At 42.8% G+C, this 21,480-nt stretch overlaps 2 protein-coding genes across 2 annotated transcripts; both read left to right on the top strand.

The window, feature by feature from the left end:
- Positions 1 to 502: 502 nt before the first annotated feature.
- On the top strand, positions 503 to 8,545 carry LOC311005859 (uncharacterized protein; the record flags this gene model as incomplete). The annotated part of the gene is made up of 4 exons (XM_083998469.1): positions 503 to 1,892; positions 3,312 to 3,331; positions 5,672 to 7,108; positions 8,528 to 8,545. The coding sequence occupies 4 exons, from the start codon at positions 503 to 505 to the stop codon at positions 8,543 to 8,545; spliced, it is 2,865 nt and encodes a 954-aa protein (XP_083854595.1).
- Positions 8,546 to 9,628: 1,083 nt separating this feature from the next.
- LOC311005857 (E3 ubiquitin-protein ligase TRIM39-like) lies at positions 9,629 to 20,837 on the top strand (the record flags this gene model as incomplete). The annotated part of the gene is made up of 2 exons (XM_083998467.1): positions 9,629 to 10,996; positions 19,686 to 20,837. 2 exons carry the CDS (start codon positions 9,629 to 9,631, stop codon positions 20,835 to 20,837), a joined length of 2,520 nt encoding a protein of 839 aa, XP_083854593.1.
- Positions 20,838 to 21,480: the final 643 nt, after the last annotated feature.

Raw genomic sequence — 21,480 nt, 5'->3', positions numbered from 1 at the left:
AGTTAACCCAAAGTCCTGAAAATGTTATGTCCTTTTACTTTCCTTGACCTCTTTGACCTCTATAATTTTCTATATATGTTTTATGATATGTTTCTGGCTAAACAATATTCTATTTACGCTAAGAATCAGAGCATAGCTGCTGTGTTTTCACCACACCATCAAAAAGCAACCTGTTTTACATGTTTGGCAAAGCTCTGCCCCCTACTCTAACTCACCTGAGACAAACCAGGAAACATTTTGTTCTTTGTCAGTCACAGAGACGCTGCCTGAAGAAGAGACGATCAGATTCAGCTTCAGACCAAAACTAACAACTTCCTGTGAGTGAGTCCAGCTACAACACTGCTGCTTCAACCTGCTGACACTCCACACACTGAAGGTGAGTTTGACTAAAACCTGGACTCAGAGTCACAGTAAACTTCAGTCAAGTCAGTAGAGGAGGGAGGGGAGCCATGACTGACTCTACTTCCTGTCTGCTGTGTTTTCAGCTTCACTCACAGACTAAATGGCTTCCAGACCAGAGGAGGATCTCTGCTGTCCGGTCTGTACGGAGGTCTTCAGAGATCCTGTTGTTCTGTCCTGCAGCCACAGCTTCTGTAAAGACTGTCTGAAGAGATGGTGGAAGGAGAAACAAGATCAACTGTGTCCAGTTTGTAAGAGAAGATCTTCAAAGTCAGAACCACCTCGTAATCTGGCGTTGAAGAACCTGTGTGAGAGCTTCTTACAGCAGAGAGAGCAGAGATCTTCAGAGGCTCTCTGCAGTCTGCACTCTGAGAAACTCAAACTCTTCTGTCTGGACCATCAGCAGCCAGTGTGTCTCATCTGCAGAGATTCAGAAAAACACACCAACCACAGAATCAGACCCATCGATGAAGCTGTTTCACAACTCAAGAAGGAACTTGAGGAAACTCTGGAGTCCTTAAAGAAGAAGTTAAAGGGTTTTGAAGAAGTTCAAGTGAAGTTTGGTCAAACAGCAGAACACATTAAGGTCCAGGCCCGACACACAGAGAGGCAGATTAAGGAGCAGTTTAAGAAACTTCACCAGTTTCTAGAAGAGGAAGAGGAGGCCAGGATGGCTGCACTGAGGGAGGAAGAGGAGCAGAAGAGTCAGAGGATGAAGGAGAAGATGGAGGATCTGAGCAGAGAGATAGCAGCTCTTTCACACACAGTCAGAGCCACAGAGGACGAGCTGAGAGCTGAAGACGTCTCATTCCTGCTCAACTACAAGGCTGCAGTGGAAAGAGTCCAGCAGCGCCCCCTGCTGGAGGATCCACAGCTGGACTCAGGAGCTCTGATAGACCAGGCCAAACACCTGGGCAACCTGACCTTCAACATCTGGAACAAGATGAAGGACATGGTCTCCTACAGTCCTGTGGTTCTGGACCCAAACACTGCTAATCAAGGACTCATCCTGTCTGAAGATCTGACCAGTGTGAGAGGAGGACATAAACAGCAGCTTCCTGACAATCCAGAGAGGTTTGGTGATGAGTTCCCCTCTGCCCTGGGCTCTGAGGGTTTTAACTCAGGGACTCACAGCTGGGATGTCGAGGTTGGAGACAATACAGGGTGGTCAATGGGTGTGTTACCAGAATCTGCACAGAGGAAGGGATACAAGCTCATGTCTGAATTATGGACAATATGCCTCTTTAAAGGTAAAATCTTCAAATCATCAGGTCCCGTCATCGATCTCCCAGTGCAGAAGACGCTCCAGAGGATCAGAGTGAATCTGGACTTCAACAGAGGAAAGCTGTCGTTTTCTGATCCTGATACTAACACAAACATACACACCTTCACACACACTTTCACTGAGAAGATGTTTCCATGTATTGGCACTTTTATTAACCTCCCAGTGAAGCTGTTACCAGTGAAGGTGTCAGTGACAGTAAAGAAGAGCCGTAAGAGATAAAGAGGATCATCATATTTATAATATTATAATTTTTCATTGACTTCTCAGTGGTTTTTATTTCCCAGTTCTACTTCTGTAGTTTAAATGATGGCTCATTTTATGTTATTAATCTCGTGTTAATGTGATTTTGTGTAGATCTACAAAGAGCAACAAACTGATGATCAATAACTAAATTGAAAAGAACAAAAACAGATGATTTCAGTGTAAACAAGTCAGTCCATCATAAAAGCTGAATGTACATAAATTAAATGAATTATTATTATTATTACATTTATTCCTGTTTTTTTTAATCAACATTTTAAAATCTTGTTCTGACTCAGTCATGTGCTGCTTTTCTGTTTCTTTGACAGTTACACTAATAGAAATACAGACAGTAGAAATTACAGTGAACATGGAGAGGAGGAGATTGTGAGTCTCTGCAGCTCATGTGTCAAACTGATGAAGCTGTTTCCTGAGTTTGTAGCATGTTTGTGTCTCTGCAGGTGGTGTGGTGTAGTGTATTTTAGTTTAGTGTAGTGTCAGGGTTCATCCAGCAGGGGGCGACACAGGACACAGAGAGCTGAGCTGCAGAATGACCTGAAGCTACACACACTGCAGATACCTGTCTGTCTGTCTGTCATGTTTATGAACTACATGCAAACTGAACTTGTTGTGGTCATGAGCTCAGATGTGTTTGAATCAGGCTACAGAGGCTGTTAGCTACACACAGCTGATCTGATAGTCTGTAGACACTACACTGACGTCTGTTCATACAGTGTTGTGAAAAAGTATTTGCCCCCCCTCTTGATTTCTAACTTCACTTCAATAGAACCCGTCTGAGTGAAGTGAAGTTGGCTGAGAGATCTCAAAAAGCAACACATCATACTACAATCCAAAGAGATTCAAGAAAAGATGGACAAACAAAGTCACTGACATCTATCCGTCTTGAAAGTGTTGCAAAGCCATTTCTAAAACTTTGGGACTCCAGTGAACCACGGGTTAGAGCCTTTATCCATAAATGGAGGAAGCTTGGAACAGTGGTGAAAACCTTCCTAAGATGCCACTGTGCTGATCCCTGACCTTTGTAGCCACCAACTGGTGACCTTTGGTAGTGGTTTAAGTTTTGTTTTCCTTAAGTTTTGTTTTTTCCCTTCTCTATGTTGTTCAGTACAACAGCTAGCAGCCTGCAGTGTGCAGTGGTCTTTTTACATTTCAGCCTCAGAGTAGATTTGTCCATGAGTATTGTTTACAAGAATTTAATGAGTGTTTTTTGTACATGTGTACACTGTCATTATTTTAAGTATGTTTATGTACTGTATGCAAAATATATTGATTTGGTCTGTATTGTTCAGTTTTACAGAGACAACAACAGTAAAAACCACATACTAGGAAGACGCTTTGCCTGAGTTTTTGTTCATTATCTGTCTAGCCTTGTCCGGCTATGCAAGAGTGAGGACAGAATAGTAAAAGGACACCCACACAGCGGGCTAAGACACAGGAATCAAACACTAAGAAGCACACTGTCTCCAAGGCTCTTCTAGACAGCGCTAAGTGAGTGAACCACGGGTTAGAGCACTTTATCCACAAATGGAGAAAACTTGGAACAGTGGTGAAAACATTCCTAAGATGCCACCCTACTAAAATACTCCAAGAGCACAGCAACAATTCATCCAGGAGGTCACAAAAGGACCCAGAATATTTTCTAAAGACCTGCAGGAAACAATAAGAAAGAGACGGGACAAAAACAGCATCCAAGGTGAAGACCACTGCTGACCAAAAAGATCACAAAGGCTTGTCTCATTTTTGCCCCCCCAAAAAAACAAACAAAAACAAAACATCTTGATGATCCCCGTGACTTTTCCGAAAATACTCTGTGAACTGACAAGACAGAAGCTGAACTCTCTGGAAGGTGTCCGTCCCATCTGGTTTGAAACTAATTCAGAATTTCATAAAAGGAGCATCTTACCAATATGAGGGTGTCGATAGGGTGATGGTCTGGGGCTGTTATACTGCTTCAGTACCTGGACGACTTGCAGTAACTGATGGAACCATGAATGCTGCTCTCTACCAGAAAATCTTGAAGGAGAATGTCCAGCCATCAGTTTGTGACCTCAGGGTCAAATGCTGTTGGGGTCATCCATTAGTGGATAAAGGTTCTCACTGTGGTTCACTGGAGTCTCAAAGTTTTAGAAATGGCTTCGCAACACTTTCCAGACAGATAGATGTTAGTGACTTTGTTTTTCCATCTTTTCTTGAACTGAGATCTCTCAGCCTCCTTCACTTCACTCAAACAGGTTCTATTGAAGTTATTTCTTGATTCAACAGGTCTGGCAGTGATCAGGCCTGGATGTGGACAGTGAAACTGATCTCAGGTTTCCAAAACATTTGGTTTGTCACAGTTAGTTCATGATTTAACAAGGGGGGCAATTACTTCTTCACAAAGGGCCAGGTGGTTTTGCATAGGTCTTTGCCTTAATAAATGAAATCATCATTTTAAAAAATGCACACTTAGGTTATCTTTGTCTAATATTGAAATATGTTTGATGATGTCAAACATTTAAGTGTGACAAATATGCAAAAAGGTAAATAATCCGGGATAAAAAATTTGATAAATGTCAACGCAAGGAGTGAGAAAAAAAAATGGTGATGATTGTAGGGAGGTTAGAGAGTATAAATCTCTGTGGAGAGTCTGGTGTAGTGTAAGTGTAAGTAACAGTAATAGATGAGGCATGAGTGACCCATGTGAGAGGTACCCGAGGAGAATGTGTTTTTGTTGTTACAGAGCCTTAAGCTGATGTTCAGCCTTGTCCGAAGCATGAACTCAAGGTCGTAAAATTATATATAGGCGAGATCCTGTCTTGTGTTTATGAACACAATACATGAACTGTGTATGTTAGACAGATACAGCTATTGTTTGGATTTACAGAATGCTTCCATTAATGTTGAACAGTTAATGCCTAATATGGAAAGTAATATCCTTATGTTGGGAGAAGGTGGAGTTTTGGAGTTAGAAAGTATATAAAGAGAGAGATCTCACATTGGATCTCACATTGGCAACATGAAATGCTCCAACATTCTACATTTTTTGTACACTGATTCTTCTTCTTATTAATAAACTACTTTTTGAATGCAAGTGAAGACGTGTCGGCGGTGATCCCTTCTTTTCATCAACACATCAATATACCACACTGGTCAGAAGTCTGGCTGGTCCCAATAACCTTTCTTTGGATGATACACAAGCATGTGTGTGGTTTCTGAAACACATAATAACAGTGTAAACACACAGGTAAAGCACCCTCCCATCAAACACAACAAGGATTTAAAAGTACAACTGATACATTACCAGTCAGTCTCAGCAACAGAACTAAAAACAGAGCTGCTGCATCAACAGCAATAAAATAAAGGTCTGCAATGAAACTCAAGCTGTTTTCTGGTTGATAAAGCTCCACCCACTCACCTGACTCACCTGAGATAAACCTACCTGGTTTATTACGAATAAGGGCAAAGTCCCAGGAACAACTTTATTTGGGCGTTGTCAGTCCCAGAGACGCAGACTGAAGAAGAGACGATCAGATTCAGCTTCAGACCAAACTAACAACTTCCTGTGAGTGAGTCCAGCTACAACACTGCTGCTTCAACCTGCTGACACTCCACACACTGAAGGTGAGTTTGACTAAAACCTGGACTCAGAGTCACAGTAAACTTTAGTTAAGTCAGTAGAGGAGGGAGGGGAGCCATGACTGACTCTACTTCCTGTCTGCTGTGTTTTCAGCTTCACTCACAGACTAAATGGCTTCCAGACCAGAGGAGGATCTCTGCTGTCCGGTCTGTACGGAGGTCTTCAGAGATCCTGTTGTTCTGTCCTGCAGCCACAGCTTCTGTAGAGACTGTCTGAAGAGCTGGTGGAGAAAGAAACAAGATCGACTATGTCCAGTTTGTAAGAGAACTTCAAGAAAAAATCCTCCCTGTAACCTGGTGTTGAAGAACCTGTGTGAGAACTTCTTACAGCAGATAGAGCAGAGATCTTCAGAGGCTCTCTGCAGTCTGCACTCTGAGAAACTCAAACTCTTCTGTCTGGACCATCAGCAGCCAGTGTGTCTTGTCTGCAGAGATTCAGACAAACACACCAACCACAGATTCAGACCCATCGATGAAGCTGCTTCACAACTCAAGAAGGAACTTGAGGAAACTCTGGAGCCCCTAAAGAAGAAGTTAAAGGATTTTGGAAAAGTTAAAGTGGACTTTGGTCAAACAGCAGAACACATTAAGGTCCAGACCCGACACACAGAGAGGCAGATTAAGGAGCAGTTTAAGAAGCTTCACCAGTTTCTAGAAGAGGAAGAGGAGGCCAGGATGGCTGCACTGAGGGAGGAAGAGGAGCAGAAGAGTCAGAGGATGAAGGAGAAGATGGAGGCTCTGAGCAGAGAGATAGCAGCTCTTTCACACACAGTCAGAGCCACAGAGGACGAGCTGAGAGCTGAAGACGTCTCATTCCTGCTCAACTACAAGGCTGCAGTGGAAAGAGTCCAGCAGCGCCCCCTGCTGGAGGATCCACAGCTGGACTCAGGAGCTCTGATAGACCAGGCCAAACACCTGGGCAACCTGACCTTCAGCATCTGGAACAAGATGAAGGACATGGTCTCCTACAGTCCTGTGGTTCTGGACCCAAACACTGCTGGGACATTTCTCAGCCTGTCTAAAGATCTGACTAGAGTGAGAGCAGGAGATGATCGTTGGTTTCCTGACAATCCAGAGAGGATTGGTTATTTCTGGGCTGTCCTGGGCTCTGAGGGTTTTGACTCAGGGAATCACAACTGGGATGTCGAGGTTGGAGACAGTATATTCTGGACACTGGGTGTGTTAGCAGAGTCTGTGGAAAGAATGGGACGCATACTGCCTGGATTATGGAGAATAGGATTCACTGGTAATAAATACTCATCGCTTTCACCATCATCTCCAGTCACTGTTTTCCCAGTGCAGAGGGAGTTCGAGAGGATCAGAGTGAATCTGGACTTCAACAGAGGAAAACTGTTGTTCTCTGATCCTGATACTAACACACACATATACACGTTCACACACACTTTCACTGAGAAGATGTTTCCCTACTTTTCAAGTGGTGATGATGACATCCCATTGAAGCTGTTACCAGTGAAGGTGTCAGTGACAGTGGAGCAGACTAGAGATAATGAGGATGATCATATTGATCATGTTGTTTCTCAAAGTCAAGTCAGTGAATTGAACCTGTTAAACTGCACCGGTCCTCCTGCTGCCTCATCATTACAAACTGTGTTTATTTCTCTTTTACTTGTCACTGTTTTTTATTTCTTTGTCTGCCTCTGTGGTTTAAATGATTTCAGTCATTGAAAAACCTATACTGTAATTGGTGCTGGCTCACTGAATATTCAATTAGGTGTTCACATTCAGACACGGAATCCAGCAATCCATACAATGCTTTATTTGATGGCAGCAACAGAAAATGGTAGAGAGCAAAAGGTGGTGGATGATTTCCTGTACAATTACATGAAAGAAAACATCAATTTCCATTTCAAACAATAATCAGAATGAAGAAAAGTACTCACTTCAATTCATGCATCCACAATTAAACTTGGGAAGGTAAGAGGTAATACTTCTGGTTGGTTGTTAGTTTGTTTAGAGGGGGAAAGAGAGGTTGGAGGTTTGAGGGTGAGCTTATATAATATCAGTCAGGCGGTGTGGTGGTTCAGACATGGTGGAGTCTCTTAATTTTTTACACTCACTGTACTCACTTTGTTTTATTGATTTGTTATTTAGATGTGTAGATCTATAAAGAGCAACAAACTGATAAAACAAACACAGATATCTGCCTGTGTCAACTGCCATTTCTATCAAAGTTGTCATTTTCTATTAAGCATCCTTTCTACTATAAGTCTTACTAATAGTGTTTTACTGGAGAGTCAGCCGCTTTTATTAAAACTGGTCATGTGTCAGTGAGGTTCATCTTCACATCATTTACAGCTGTATTTAATTCTATTCCAGTGTTTCACATTTCTGACATTAATGTTGTTTGAATGTGAAATAAAGTCATATATGAAGCTTTGCTGTGTGATGTTTTTTAATGGAGCATATCTGCTATGAATTTAAAAGATAACAACATGTACAGTATCATAAAGAACACACTGATGGAAGTGGTTTTGTCCTCAATTTGTTAATAACAGGATGATTTCTTATGATGGCCATGTAATCAATAAATAAACCATAGAAATGTTTTAATGTTGCTGTCCTTGAACCCTTGGCAATAACAGATCCAGGGGTAGATATTAGAGATTGTGTTTTCTTCATGCTTTTTATGCTCTTATTAATATTACTGATACTGAAAACACAATTTGACCAAAGTGTCCTGTTGGATTCATCATGAGGCTGACGGGAAATAACACTCAGACCAGGTGAATCACAGTAGATGTTTATTAAGCAGCTTTTCATTGATAAAAATTACATTATGAGTAAAACAAATTCATGAACTGGACTATTCTAACAGTTTTCTATTTCTAGTTCACAGTAAAGAGTGTGTGAGGTTAATGTGGACAGAGAGTCATGAATACACAACATGTGGAAACAGCTAGTCGGACATCACAGCTCCATACATGATGTCCTTCTTCTGTTGCTCAGTCAGTTTTCACAGTGTAGACACTTTGAATCACAGTAAAACAAAAACACTTACGTTCAAACATGGTGTATCACAGTGAATCACAGACTTTTATCAGCTGTCAACAAGACAACACGGTAGTCTTCTACACATCACGTGTTGTTCAATATGAAACAACACAAGTGAAACAAGTTAATGTCTTAAACCTGAAAGTTTTTGATACATCTGGTGTTTGTACACCGTGATGAGGTTACTGTTAAACTGTTCTTATCTTTGTCCAGTAAATGTCTGCGTGTTTACTCAGGTTGACTCCAGGGGGGTTGTGTGCGTCTTAACAAGCAGCATAACTTGACAATATTTGGTTATTTGAATTCTTCTAATACTGTAATTGTCTTCTTTGTTGTTTGTTCTTACCTTAAACCACAAGAGCACGTCAGACTTATTTACATGCAGTCAGCATTCATTAAGTAGTTTGCATTGACCATCTATGGTTAAAAAAGGGTGTGTACAGGGCGGGACATGAAGCCGATCCAGCTGCGCACGCTTGAGGCACTCTTTGATTTATGAAAGGGACGTTTGCTGTGTGTGTGTGTGTGCGTACGCAGGGTTTTATGAATATTTTTTGGCGTACGCAAACTTTGGCTTTTGGGAGTACACTTTTAGTAACGATCCTGTGCAATGTTTTATAAATGAGGCCCCTGAAGTTTTTCTAGAACATACAATAATTTAAGGTATTAAAGCAAAAGTACAGGTGGATAATACACTACAATGACTTTCTATCTGAAAGGAACTAGTTCTTCTGACTTGACTGATTCATGTTCACAAACAAAAAAACAGAAACAGAGCTGCTGCATCAACTTTTTCCAGCAATTAAAAGTCTGGAATGAAACTCAGCTTGTTTGTGGGTTTGACAAAGCTCCACACCCACACCTGAGACAAACAAGGAAACAGTTTATTCTTTGTCAGTCACAGAGTCACAGACTGAAGAAGAGACGCTGCTTCAACCTGCTGATACTCCACACACTGAAGGTGAGTTTGACTAAAACCTGGACTCAGAGTCACAGTAAACTTCAGTCAAGTCTGACTGTCTGCTGTGTGTGTTTTCAGCTTCACTCACAGACTAAATGGCTTCCAGACCAGAGGAGGATCTCTGCTGTCCGGTCTGTACGGAGGTCTTCAGAGATCCTGTTGTTCTGTCCTGCAGCCACAGCTTCTGTAGAGACTGTCTGAAGAGCTGGTGGAAGGAGAAACAAGATCCACTGTGTCCAGTTTGTAAGAGAAGATCTTCCAAAGGTTATCCACCGTCTAACCTGGCTTTGAAGACCCTGTGTGAGAGCTTCTTACAGCAGAGAGAGCAGAGATCTTCAGAGCCTCTCTGCAGTCTGCACTCTGAGAAACTCAAACTCTTCTGTCTGGACCATCAGCAGCCAGTGTGTCTTGTCTGCAGAGATTCAACAAAACACACCAACCACAGAATCAGACCCATCGATGAAGTTGCTTCACAACTCAAGAAGGAACTTGAGGAAACTCTGGAGCCCTTAAAGAAGAAGTCAAAGAGTTTTGAAGAAGTTCAAGTGAAGTTTTGTCAAACAGCAGAACACATTAAGGTCCAGGCCCGACACACAGAGAGGCAGATCAAGGAGCAGTTTAAGAAGCTTCACCAGTTTCTAGAAGAGGAGGAGGAGGCCAGGATGGCTGCACTGAGGGAGGAAGAGGAGCAGAAGAGTCAGAGGATGAAGGAGAAGATGGAGGCTCTGAGCAGAGAGATAGCAGCTCTTTCACACACAGTCAGAGCCACAGAGGACGAGCTGAGAGCTGAAGACGTCTCATTCCTGCTCAACTACAAGGCTGCAGTGGAAAGAGTCCAGCAGCACCCCCTGCTGGAGCATCCACAGCTGGACTCAGGAGCTCTGATAGACCAGGCCAAACACCTGGGCAACCTGACCTTCAACATCTGGAACAAGATGAAGGACATAGTCTCCTACAGTCCTGTGGTTCTGGACCCAAACACTGCTCATCCAGAACTCATCCTGTCTGAAGATCTGACCAGTGTGAGACCAGGAGTCAAACAGCAGCTTCCTGACAATCCAGAGAGGATCGATACTTTCTGCTCTGTCCTGGGCTCTGAGGGTTTTAACTCAGGGACTCACAGCTGGGATGTCGAGGTTGGAGACAATACGTACTGGGGGCTGGGTGTGTTAACAGAGTCTGTGCAGAGGAAGGGAAAGAAGATAGGGTCTGGATTATGGAGAATATGGTTCTATAATAGTAAATACAGAGCATGTTCACCATCAGGTCCAGACATTGATCTCCCAGTGCAGAGGAAGTTCCAGAGGATCAGAGTGAATCTGGACTTGAACAGAGGAAAACTGTCGTTCTTAGATACTGATACCAACACACACATACACACCTTCACACACACTTTCCCTCAGAAAATGTTTCCCTATATTGGCACTGGTGAAAACCCCCCAGTGAAGCTGTTACCAGTGAAGGTGTAAGTGACAGTGGAGCAGATCAGTTTTACAATGTTGTTTATTTCTTAACCAGTTAAACTGTATCTGTTGTCTCATCTGACCATTGATCACATCCAAAAAACTTTATTTTGAATTTTTTCTCCAATTGATAAATTTATTTCAATTTAAAAATTATCCAAAATACTCGGGACTGTTTTCTAATTGATGTGATGAAGTCGCTTCATGATGCAGCTGCAACATTTGTCCACCAGAGTGTGGTGTTGTCCACACAATGATGGAGGCTGAGCAGCAGTTCAGTCGTACTGAATTTCAACTGCATATTGTTTCAGTTATTTAACTGGTATGTATCTAGAATATACGGAACATATAATATCTAGTTTTATACATCAATGTTTACTCGGGTGTGTTGTTTTGTTTGTTTGTTTTTAATGAAAGAAAATCCTCTGAAGATGAAAAACACACATTAGAGACTTAGTACTAAAACAGAGTTGTGTATTTGACAAACTTTTCTAAAATTATACATACATACATAACTAAATTGAAAAAATAAAACACATGTGCCCACTGAGCTCATTTTAACTTTCAGTCTCGTTATTTTTCACCCCAAATGTTACTCCTCTCTGATTCTGACCATTTCTGAATAAAAACTATCAGTTGTAGATGCTTTGCACCATCTAGAGGAAATTTAGTCGAAATACATGTATCTAATTTTAAATCACACTTCTGCCCATTTCTGGGGGTTACTGTTGGAAAGGCAGCAGACTGACGTAAGGAAGATAAGATTTGATAAGATAAGATCGCAAACTGGGGAAATTTACATCGTTGTTGCACTAAATGACTCCAATACTGCCAAAATTGCCGGCATGGGTATCGGCGAGTACCTGTTAGCTCTGTTAAACTGTTAGCTGTGTTAGCTCCATTGGCACCATTAGGTCTGTTAGGTCTGTTAGCTCCGTTAGCGGATACAGTTCAACTGGAGCTGTCTATTTCTTAAACTAAATGAGCAGCACTACAAATAACCTATTACACTTTGGACAAAACTAGCAAGTGTTTGATGCCTCGTATTATGGGCTTGGACCCTATTCGTACTGTTGACTAAGTATGGCAGCAGAATTTTGCTATTACATTGTCTGTGCTGAAGCCACTACAACTAGAGAAGTTTGTGGTCGACAAACTTGTTCTCTTCAGGGGGCGTTCAACTCGGTCTTACCTTGGGTTAAACCTACACCAAAATATCCCTTTAGGGAGTGCCCCCTTCACTCTAAAAGTCCTTGGTCTCCTGAGCAGATATAATCTGCTTGGACCCTTCTTTGAAAAGTGCAGTGGTATTACCAGTCCAGTCCAGTCCAGTCCAGTCGATTGTTCAGGTGAATGCCCAGGTACTTGTAAAATGTCACCATCTCAATGTCCTTGCCATGTTCAGCAGTGTTGGAGAGGGGTGTCTGCTCCTTACATCATTAGCTCCTTGGTCTTCTCCACATTGACCTAGAGGTGGTTCCTCAGATACAATAGTCCACAATCCTCAATCCGTTTTCTTTACTCCCTAATGTCCCCTTGAGTGATAAGGCCAACAATTGCAGAGTCGTCTTCTTCTTCTACTTCTCAAGGTGACAGGTGGGCATGTTGTTACTGAAGTCTGCAGCGTCCAGGGTCTTCATCAGTTGGGATGTCAGTGCCACCAGCCTGTAGCTGTTGGGACGTACAGGTTGTTTTCCACAGTCGTTGCACTCTCACCAGCGCTCAATCACTGAGCAGAGCTGGTCAGGACAGGACTTCAGGAGTCTGGAGCTGATGCAATCAGGAGCTGCTGCCTTCCTCGCATGGATTCTCCTGAGCCCGATACCTCACTTGGAATATTGTGAGGGACAACTTGGAGCTGAGGTACTCTGTGCTGAGGGTTGAGGGTGGAGGTATTGTGGTAGTGTGAAAAACAGTGGTGAGAAGATCAGTGGGTGGTGGTTGTGAACTGCATTTTGTAAGCAGAGGACCATAGATGAGTGAGAGGATGAGGAAGCATACCGGGGGTGTCAACAAAGTGGGTTGCAGCAGTGATGACTGGGTAAGTAACAGATACATAGTCAGGAAAGCGCACCGATGACACTCTGGTGTCCAATGTGCATAAGTGCTGGGGAAAACCAGGATCAGAGCAGAGCTGCTGCACCAAGTGTTTTCACCATACCGTCAAAAGTCTGGAATGAAAATCAACCTGTTTTAAATGGTTGGCAAAGCTCCGCCCACTCACATTAATCAACTCGGACAAACCAGGGAGCAGTTTGTCATGATCGACAAGTAAACCCAATCACCCCCAGATGCAACTGTCAAGCTGCAGGGAAACAAGCTCAGGGCTCCCACTGATTCAACATTGTGGTGGTTTTTAAAAGAATGCAACAAATTAATTACAACTAATTCAGTCCTAACTTTTTACAAATATACTATGAATTTAGTTGAAGAATAAGAATAGAGCTGGCAGAATGTGTTGTTTTTAAGCTGTAAGCTGTCATTGCTGGTCTTCCTATCAGACTGCGCACAAGGCAAGACTTGACAGTCACAACTTAGGTCTACACAGTATCTGTGCTGTGCATAAACTCTTGGCTTAGCTGATAAAGAAATGGATGACTCTTCACTTCCTGTTGGTTCAACTGCTCCACTACATTCAACCCACAGCTTCATCTGAACTGAAACAAATGATGCTACATCCTTTTCAGTCAGTTTTTAAGCTCCACCACTGACCACTCACACTAGATGAACCAAGACAATGTTGCATTTCTCCATCAGTGAAGAGAAGCAGACTGAAGAAGAGACAATCAGATTCAGCTTCAGACCAAACTAACAACTCCTTTGAGTGAGTCCTGCTGCTTCAACCTGCTGACACTCCACACACTGAAGGTGAGTTTGACTAAAACCTGGACTCAGAGTCACAGTAAACTTCAGTCAAGTCAGTAGAGGAGGGAGGGGAGCCAGGACTGACTCTACTTCCTGTCTGCTGTGTGTTTAGCTTCTCTCACAGACTAAATGGCTTCCAGATTAGAGGAGGATCTCTGCTGTCCGGTCTGTACGGAGGTCTTCAGAGATCCTGTTGTTCTGTCCTGCAGCCACAGCTTCTGTAAAGACTGTCTGAAGAGCTGGTGGAAGGAGAAACAAGATCCACTGTGTCCAGTTTGTAACAGAAGATCTTCAAGAGATGAACCACCTCGTAACCTGGCGTTGAAGAACCTGTGTGAGAGCTTCTTACAGCAGAGAGAACAGAGATCTTCAGAGGCTCTCTGCAGTCTGCACTCTGAGAAACTCAAACTCTTCTGTCTGGACCATCAGCAGCCAGTGTGTCTCATCTGCAGAGATTCGGAAAAACACAACAACCACAGATTCAGACCCATCGATGAAGCTGCTTCAGACCTTAAGAAGAAACTTGAGAAAACTCTGGAGCACTTAAAGAAGAAGTTGAGGGGTTTTAAAAGAGTCCAAATGAAGTTTGGTCAAACAGCAGAACACATTAAGGTCCAGGCCCGACACACAGAGATGCCGATTAAGGAGCAGTTTAAGAAGCTTCACCAGTTTCTAGAAGAGGAAGAGGAGGCCAGGATGGCTGCACTGTGGGAGGAAGAGGAGCAGAAGAGTCAGAGGATGAAGGAGAAGATGGAGGCTCTGAGCAGAGAGATAGCAGCTCTTTCACACACAGTCAGAGCCACAGAGGACGAGCTGAGAGCTGAAGACGTCTCATTCCTGCTCAACTACAAGGCTGCAGTGGAAAGAGTCCAGCAGCGCCCCCTGCTGGAGGATCCACAGCTGGACTCAGGAGCTCTGATAGACCAGGCCAAACACCTGGGCAACCTGACCTTCAACATCTGGAACAAGATGAAGGACATGGTCTCCTACAGTCCTGTGATTCTGGACCCAAACACTGCTCATCCAAAACTCATCCTGTCTGAAGATCTGACCAGTGTGAGACGAGGAGGCAAACAGCAGCTTCCTGACAACCCAGAGAGATTTGATACTCACTGCTGTGTCCTGGGCTCTGAGGGTTTTAACTCAGGGACTCACAGCTGGGATGTCGAGGTTGGAGACAATACATTCTGGTTACTGAGTGTGTTACCAGAGTCTGTGCAGAGGAAGGGAGACAACATGTGGTCTGGATTATGGGGACTATTGTTAAATGAAGGTAAATACTCAGCACATTCACCATCAGCATTAGACATCAATCTCCCAGTGCAGAAGAAGCTCCAGAGGATCAGAGTGAATCTGGACTTGAACAGAGGAAAACTGTCGTTCTTTGATTCTGAAACTGACACACACATACACACCTTCACACACACTTGCACTCAGAAGATGTTTCCATACATTTACTCTGATGATAAAGTACCAGTGAAGCTGTTACCAGTGAAGGTGTCAGTGACATTAAAGAAGAGCCGTAAGAGATAAAGATCATCATCATATTTATAATATTCTAATTTTTCATTGACTTCTCAGTGGTTTTTATTTCCCAGTTCTACTTCTGTAGTTTAAATGATGGCTCATTTTATGTTATTAATCTCGTGTTAATGTGATTTTGTGTAGATCTACAAAGAGCAACAAACTGATGATCAATAACTATATTGAAAAGAACAAAAACAGATCATTTCAGTGTAAACAAGTCAGTCCATCATAAAAGCTGAATGTACATTTATTCCTGTTTTTCATCAACACAATAAAATCTTGTTCTGACTCAGTCATGTGCTGCTTTTCTGTTTCTTTGACAGTTACACTAATAGAAATACAGACAGTAGAAATAACAGTGAACATGGAGAGGATGAAATTGTGAGTTTCTGCAGCTCATGTGTCAAACTGATGAAGTTTATTTCCTGAGTTTGTAGCAAGATTGTGTCTCTGCACGTGGTGTGGTGTAGTGTATTTTAGTTTAGTGTAGTGTCAGGGTTCATCCAGCAGGGGGCGACACAGGACACAGAGAGCTGAGCTGCAGAATGACCTGAAGCTACACACACTGCAGATACCTGTCTGTCTGTCTGTCATGTTTATGAACTACATGCAAACTGAACTCGTTGAGGTCATGAGCTCAGGTGTGTTTGAATCAGGCTACAGAGGCTGTTAGCTACACACAGCTGATCTGATAGTCTGTAGACACTACACTGACGTCTGTTCATACAGTGTTGTGAAAAAGTATTTGCCCCCCCTCTTGATTTCTAACTTCACTTCAATACAACCTGTCTGAGTGAAGTAAAGTTGGCTGAGAGATCTCAAAAAGCAACACATCATGCTACAATCCAAAGAGATTCAAGAAAAGATGGAAAAACAAAGTCACTGCATCTATCTGTCTGCAAAGTCAGGGTTTCCCGCAGCGCTTTCCTGTTAAGGCGGCCGCCTTAACAACAAAGAGCTGCCGCCTAAACTAACGTCTTAAAAAAATTAAAAATGTGGCGATATTCGCCCCCCCCCCTGTCCATGAGTATTGTTTACAAGAATTTAATGAGTGTTTTTTGTACATGTGTACACTGTCATTATTTTAAGTATGTTTATGTACTGTATGCAAAATATATTGATTTGGTCTGTATTGTTCAGTTTTACAGAAACAACAACAGTAAAAACCACATACTAGGAAGATGCTTTGCCTGAGTTTTTGTTCACTATCTGTCTAGCCTTGTCCGGCTATGCAAGAGTGAGGACAGAATAGTAAAAGGACACCCAAACAGCGGGCTAAGACACAGGAATCAAACACTAAGAAGCACACTGTCTCCAAGGCTCTTCTAGACAGCGCTAAGTGGGTGAACCACGGGTTAGAGCACTTTATCCACAAATGGAGAAAACTTGGAACAGTGGTGAAAACATTCCTAAGATGCCACCCTACTAAAATACTCCAAGAGCACAGCAACAATTCATCCAGGAGGTCACAAAAGGACCCAGAATATCTTCTAAAGACCTGCAGGAAACAATAAGAAAGAGACAGGACAAAAACAGCATCCAAGGTGAAAACCACTGCTGACCAAAAAGATCACAAAGGCTTGTCTCATTTTTGCCAAAAAAAACACAAAAACAAAACAAACAAAAAAATCTTGATGATCCCCTTGACTTTTCCAAAAATACTCTGTGAACTGACAAGACAGAAGCTGAACTCTCTGGAAGGTGTCCGACGTCCGTCCCATCTGGTTTGAAACTAATACAGCATTTCATAAAAGGAGCATCTTACCAATATGAGGGTGCCGATGGGGTGATGGTCGGGGGCTGTTATACTGCTTCAGTACCTGGACGACTTGCAGTAACTGATGGAACCATGAATGCTGCTCTATGCTGCAGAGAGATAGCAGCTCTTTCACACACAGTCAGAGCCACAGAGGACGAGCTGAGAGCTGAAGACGTCTCATTCCTGCTCAACTACAAGGCTGCAGTGGAAAGAGTCCAGCAGCGCCCCCTGCTGGAGGATCCACAGCTGGACTCAGGAGCTCTGATAGACCAGGCCAAACACCTGGGCAACCTGACCTTCAACATCTGGAACAAGATGAAGGACATGGTCTCCTACAGTCCTGTGGTTCTGGACCCAAACACTGCTCATCCAGGACTCATCCTGTCTGAAGATCTGACCAGTGTGAGTGATGGAGATGAACAGCAGCTTCCTGAAAATCCAGAGAGGATTGATAGGTACTCCTCTGTCCTGGGCTCTGAGGGTTTTAACTCAGGGTTTCACAGCTGGGAGGTCGAGGTTAGAGACAATACAGGATGGACACTGGGTGTGTTACCAGAGTCTGTGCAGAGAAAGGGAAGAAGCATACTGTCTGGATTATGGGGAATATTGTTCTATGAAGGTGAATACTCAGCTGTCTCACCATCAGGTTCAAACATTGTTCTCCCAGTGCAGAAGAAGTTCCAGAGGATCAGAGTGAATCTGGACTTGAACAGAGGAAAACTGGTGTTCTCTGATCCTGATACTTACATACACATGTGTATGTAAGTATCAGTATGTATACACACCTTCACACACACTTTCTCTGAGAGAATGTTTCCATACATTGACACCGTTGATGAAGTCCCATTGAAGGTGTTACCAGTGAAGGTGTCAGTGACAGTGGAGCAGAGCAGTTAAGAGTGAACTGAACCAGTTGAACTCCACCTGTCCTCCCGCTGTCTCATTATTCTTTCCTGCTCTCCTTCCTTTTCTCTTCTCTTGGACTGACCAGTGGACCAGTGGAGCTGGACATGGCTCCCATTAGACCTCATGGACCTTAGCTCGTGGACACAGCCATGTAAAAACCCGCTGGACTCCTGGATAATGGTTCTCATGATGGTTTGCTGGAGTCCCAAAGCTTTAGGAATGGCTTTGTAATGCATCCCAGACTAGTAGCCTAGATGTCAATAATTTTGTTTCTACATCTGTTCTTGAATTTCTAATATCATGTGTTGCTGTTAGAGATCTCTTCACTTTGTCAGACAGGTGCCATTGAAGTGATATATTAATTCAAAAGCTCTGGCAATGATCAGGCCTGGATGTAGATAGTGAAATTGAACTCAGATTTCCAAAAATATTTGGTTTACCATATAGTTAGTTTATGATTTAACAAGGGGTGGGGGATTACCTTTTCACATAGGTTTGGATAGCTTTTTTCTCTAAGTAAATGAAATCATCACTTTAAAATCTGTTTGATGACCCTAAACATTTAAGTGTGACAAATATTCAAAAAACAAGAAATCAAACGGGGGCAAATATTTCTTCATAGCACTGTAGATCATCACTCAGAACAAAATATATTGTACATCTTTACAAGGAGAACAGTTATTTGTGGTTCTATTGTTTTTGGAATTCTAATTGAAGGAACCTTGATTTTTCTTTCTTTGTTTTTTTGTTTACACACATGCTCTTAAATTTGAATATAAAGAATATATTCAATATTGAGTACATATATTTTTGAAGAATATAGTTGGCAGAATGTGTTGTACTCGTAAGCCTGACGATGTGACTACTGGTTTTCTTGTCAGACTACACACTAAGAGTGTTTGACTGTGAGTCAAAACCCAGGTATACACAGCATCAGTGCTGCCTTTAATAAGTATTAAGAGGGTAAGCTGGTAACCAAACAGATGACTGTCCACTTCCTTTTGCTCCACTACATTCAACCCACAGCTGCATCTGAACTGAAACAAATGATGCCACATCCTTTTCAGTCAGTTTTTAAGCTCCACCACTGACCACTCACACGAGATGAATCAGGAAACTGTTGCATTTTTCCATCAGTGAAGAGACACAGACTGAAGAATAGACAATCAGATTCAGCTTCAAACCAAGTTAACAACTTCCTGTGAGTGAGTCCAGCTACAACACTGCTGCTTCAACCTGTTGACACTCCACACACTGAAGGTGAGTTTGAATAAAACCTGGACTCAGAGTCACAGTAAATTTCAGTCAAGTCAGTAGAGGAGGGAGGGGAGCCATGACTGACTCTACTTCCTGTCTGCTGTGTTTTCAGCTCCATTTCTAGACTCAATGGCTTCCAGATTAGAGGAGGATCTCTGCTGTCAGGTCTGTACGGAGGTCTTCAGAGATCCTGTTGTTCTGTCCTGCAGCCACGGCTTCTGTAAAGACTGTCTGAAGAGCTGGTGGAGAGAGGAACAAAATCAACGGTGTCCAGTTTGTAACAGAAGATCTTCAACAGAAGAACCACCTGTTAACCTGGCGTTTAAGACCCTGTGTGAGAGCTTCTTACAGCAGAGAGAGCAGAGATCTTCAGAGCCTCTCTGCAGTCTGCACTCTGAGAAACTCAAACTCTTCTGTCTGGACCATCAGCAGCCAGTGTGTGTTGCCTGTCTGCATTCACAAATGCACAACAACCACCAAATCAGACCCATCGATGAAGCTGCTTCACAACTCAAGAAGGAACTTGAGGAAACTCTGAAGCCCTTAAAGAAGAAGTTAAAGAGTTTCAAAGAAGTTCAAGTGAAGTTTGGTCGAACAGCAGAACACATTAAGGTCCAGGCCCGACACACAGAGAGGCAGATTAAGGAGCAGTTTAAGAAGCTTCACCAGTTTCTAGAAGAGGAAGAGGAGGCCAGGATGGCTGCACTGAGGGAGGAAGAGGAGCAGAAGAGTCAGAGGATGAAGGAGAAGATGGAGGCTCTGAGCAGAGAGATAGAAGCTCTTTCACACACAGTCAGAGCCACAGAGGACGAGCTGAGAGCTGAAGACGTCTCATTCCTGCTCAACTACAAGGCTGCAGTGGAAAGAGTCCAGCAGCGCCCCCTGCTGGAGGATCCACAGCTGGACTCAGGAGCTCTGATAGACCAGGCCAAACACCTGGGCAACCTGACCTTCAACATCTGGAACAATATGAAAGACATGGTCTCCTACAGTCCTGTGGTTCTGGACCCAAACACTGCTCAACCAGAACTCATCCTGTCTGAAGATCTGACCAGTGTGAGACGAGGAGACAAACAGCAGCTTCCAAACAATCCAGAGAGGTTTGGTTATTCCTGCTCTGTCCTGGGCTCTGAGGGTTTTAACTCAGGGACTCACAGCTGGGATGTCGAGGTTGGAGACATTACATTCTGGTTACTGGGTGTGTTAACAGAGTCTGTGCAGAGGAAGGGAGACAACATGTGGTCTGGATTATGGGGACTATTGTTAAATGAAGGTAAATACTCAGCACATTCACCATCAGCATTAGACATTGTTCTCCCAGTGCAGCAGAAGCTCCAGAGGATCAGAGTGAATCTGGACTTGAACAGAGGAAAACTGTCGTTCTTTGATCCTGAAACTGACACACACATACACACCTTCACACACACTTGCACTCAGAAGATGTTTCCATACATTTACTCTGATGATAAAGTCCCACTGAAGCTGTTACCAGTGAAGGTGTCAGTGACAGTGGAGCAGAGCAGTTAGAGATAAAGATGATCATCATATGTATAATGTTGTTTATTTCAGAGACAGTAGATAATTGTATACAGACTGTTCACGGCTGTTGTAACCTGCCCGTTGCATTTTTTACTTTAGGTCCCATGCTGTTTATTATTTATTTGTTTGTACATTATTGGCACTTTTTAATCATATTTTATCTTGCAGTAGGTCCTTTTAATCTGCCCATTTGTGTATGTGTTCGAATGTGTGGATCTTCCTGGCTGCAAATCAATTTTCCCTGTTTGGGACAAATAAAGACACTTTGACTTTGACTTTGATTTCTTAAAGGGAAAAGTCAGTGAATTGAACCTGTTAAACTGTCTGTCCTACTGCTGTCTCATTATTGCAAACATTGTTGTTTCTCTTTGACTTCTAAATGGTTTTTGTTACCCTTTTCTTCTTCTGTGGTCTGTGGTTTTGGCTCATTTTATGTTATTAATCTTGTGTTATTGTGGTTTTGTGTAGATCTATGCAGAGAGAGAAACAATAACTAAACTGAAACAACAAAAACAGCTGTTTTCATTGTAAATATGTCAGTTCATCATAAAAGGCTGTCCTGTTAAACTGCACCCGTTGTCTCATCTGATCATTGATCACATTCAACAAACTACATTTTGAATTCTGCTTC

This window comes from Trachurus trachurus, assembly GCF_905171665.1.
Source record: "Trachurus trachurus genome assembly, chromosome: 22".
In the NCBI taxonomy this organism is placed as follows: Eukaryota; Metazoa; Chordata; class Actinopteri; order Carangiformes; family Carangidae; genus Trachurus; species Trachurus trachurus.
The sequence above is the reverse complement of the archived record's forward strand: the minus strand, read 5'-3'. Positions and strand labels throughout refer to the sequence as shown.